Here is a 1,638-nt window from a genome sequence, read left to right on the forward strand (position 1 = left end):
TAGAAATGACCAAAATGAACCCTCGTTCACTGTTGGTGGGAATGTAAATTGGTGTGACCTCAGTGGAAAACTGTATGGAGATACTGCAAAAAATTAAGGATAGAACTCCATATGACTGAGCAATCCATCTTCTGGGTATCTACCTGAAAATTTTGAAAACACTTATTTGGCAAAATGTATGTACCCCTATGTTTATTTCAACATTACTCACAATAGCCAAGACATGGAAACATCCTTCAACAAACAATTGTGCAAAACTCCTTTTCAGAGTAGTATTTAGATACAATGGAATACTACTTGGCCATAAAAAATGATAAAATATTTCCATGTGCAACAACATGGATGGATCTTGACCTTATTATGTTAAGTAAAGTAAGTCAGGTGGAAAGGACAAAAACCATATTATTTCACTCATATATAGTGCATAAAACAGCAACAGATAAACAAAAATAAAAATTAAAAAATTAATAGACAAATAACAGTATAGTGGTTACCTGAGGGGAAGAGAGGTGTGGCAGGATTAAGAGGGTCAAATATATGGTGACAGAAGAAGAGTAGATTGTGGGTGGTGAGCACACAATGCAATATACAGATGATGTATTGTAGAATTGTACATCAGGACTTTATAGGATGTTATTGACCAAAGTTACCCCAATAAATTTAATATAAAGAAAAGATCTTAATGGACATTTTTGATAGTGATATATGTAAACACATTGTACAAATTTTTCAATAGAAATCGTTCAAATTAGGTGATTTCCAAGCCTGTTTCAGCACAGTAATTCACATGGAATTTATGGGCTACTTGCAAGAGGATTTTTTTCAACAAGGCACCGGATATCGGCATCTTTATCAATTGTCTTAATGGTTTCATATTAGAGCTTTTTACCTGTCGATGAATTTCGGAGTAGAAAAAGGGCAAAAAACCAAGTGATATGACAGTCCTGAAGGTTCTAATTTTAGGAAAGAAAACAGTGCTGGAACATAAATTTGAAAACCCAAAGATATGCAAAGGTGACTGTGGGAGCAACATGCCTGCCCCGTGGGAGGGGTGGGGCTGCAAGCCCAGCTGCAGTTTGGGTACAGGCTACAGATCGCCTGGGAGCACTGTGCCTGCCCTGCACAGAGGTAGGTGGCTGAGTCCTCCAGTTGGGAGGCCATGATGTGTAGGGTACTGTTCCGTTCCTTAAGATTCATTGTGGAGCTTAACCTTCCATTTGTCTTCATTCCTGAAGTCAGGAAAAATAGACTGGTGAGGTCGGCCCCAGGATCCTGTCGGAACCACTGCACATAGTTCACAGTGTCAGAAAACTTGCACCTCAGAGTAGAGTTGGTCCCCTCCTGGAGACTCAGGAGGGATGAAGGACTCTGCTCCACCTCCAGCCCTCTCACCCCTGCTTGGAAAGAGGAAAACAGACACAAATGATGTCACTGGAGACTGACAATGTAGTTATAAACCTGTGAAATATCCCAAGGAACACCCAAGCAGGACTGTCTAGGAACTGTGTGTAGCTCACCCTTCCCTCCCTACACTGTCACCCATTAAACACTCCCCAGTCCCCCACTTGTGAGGGCCCCAACTCACAGCAAACCTGGACCCACAGAAGCCCCAGCAGAGCTCCCCGGTGTCTCTCCATG

The 1,638-nt window shown here is 41.6% G+C and overlaps 1 gene segment (V, D, J or C); it reads right to left on the bottom strand.

Annotated features, from left to right (window-relative positions):
• Window positions 1-307: 307 nt before the first annotated feature.
• On the bottom strand, window positions 308-1,638 carry LOC120613157 (T cell receptor alpha variable 22-like). The segment is given in 2 exon segments: window positions 308-1,394; window positions 1,586-1,638. Coding segments are annotated over 2 exon segments (561 nt in total).

This window comes from Pteropus medius, unplaced genomic scaffold (assembly GCF_902729225.1).
Source record: "Pteropus medius unplaced genomic scaffold, Ma_sr-lr_union100, whole genome shotgun sequence".
NCBI classification, from domain to species: Eukaryota; Metazoa; Chordata; class Mammalia; order Chiroptera; family Pteropodidae; genus Pteropus; species Pteropus medius.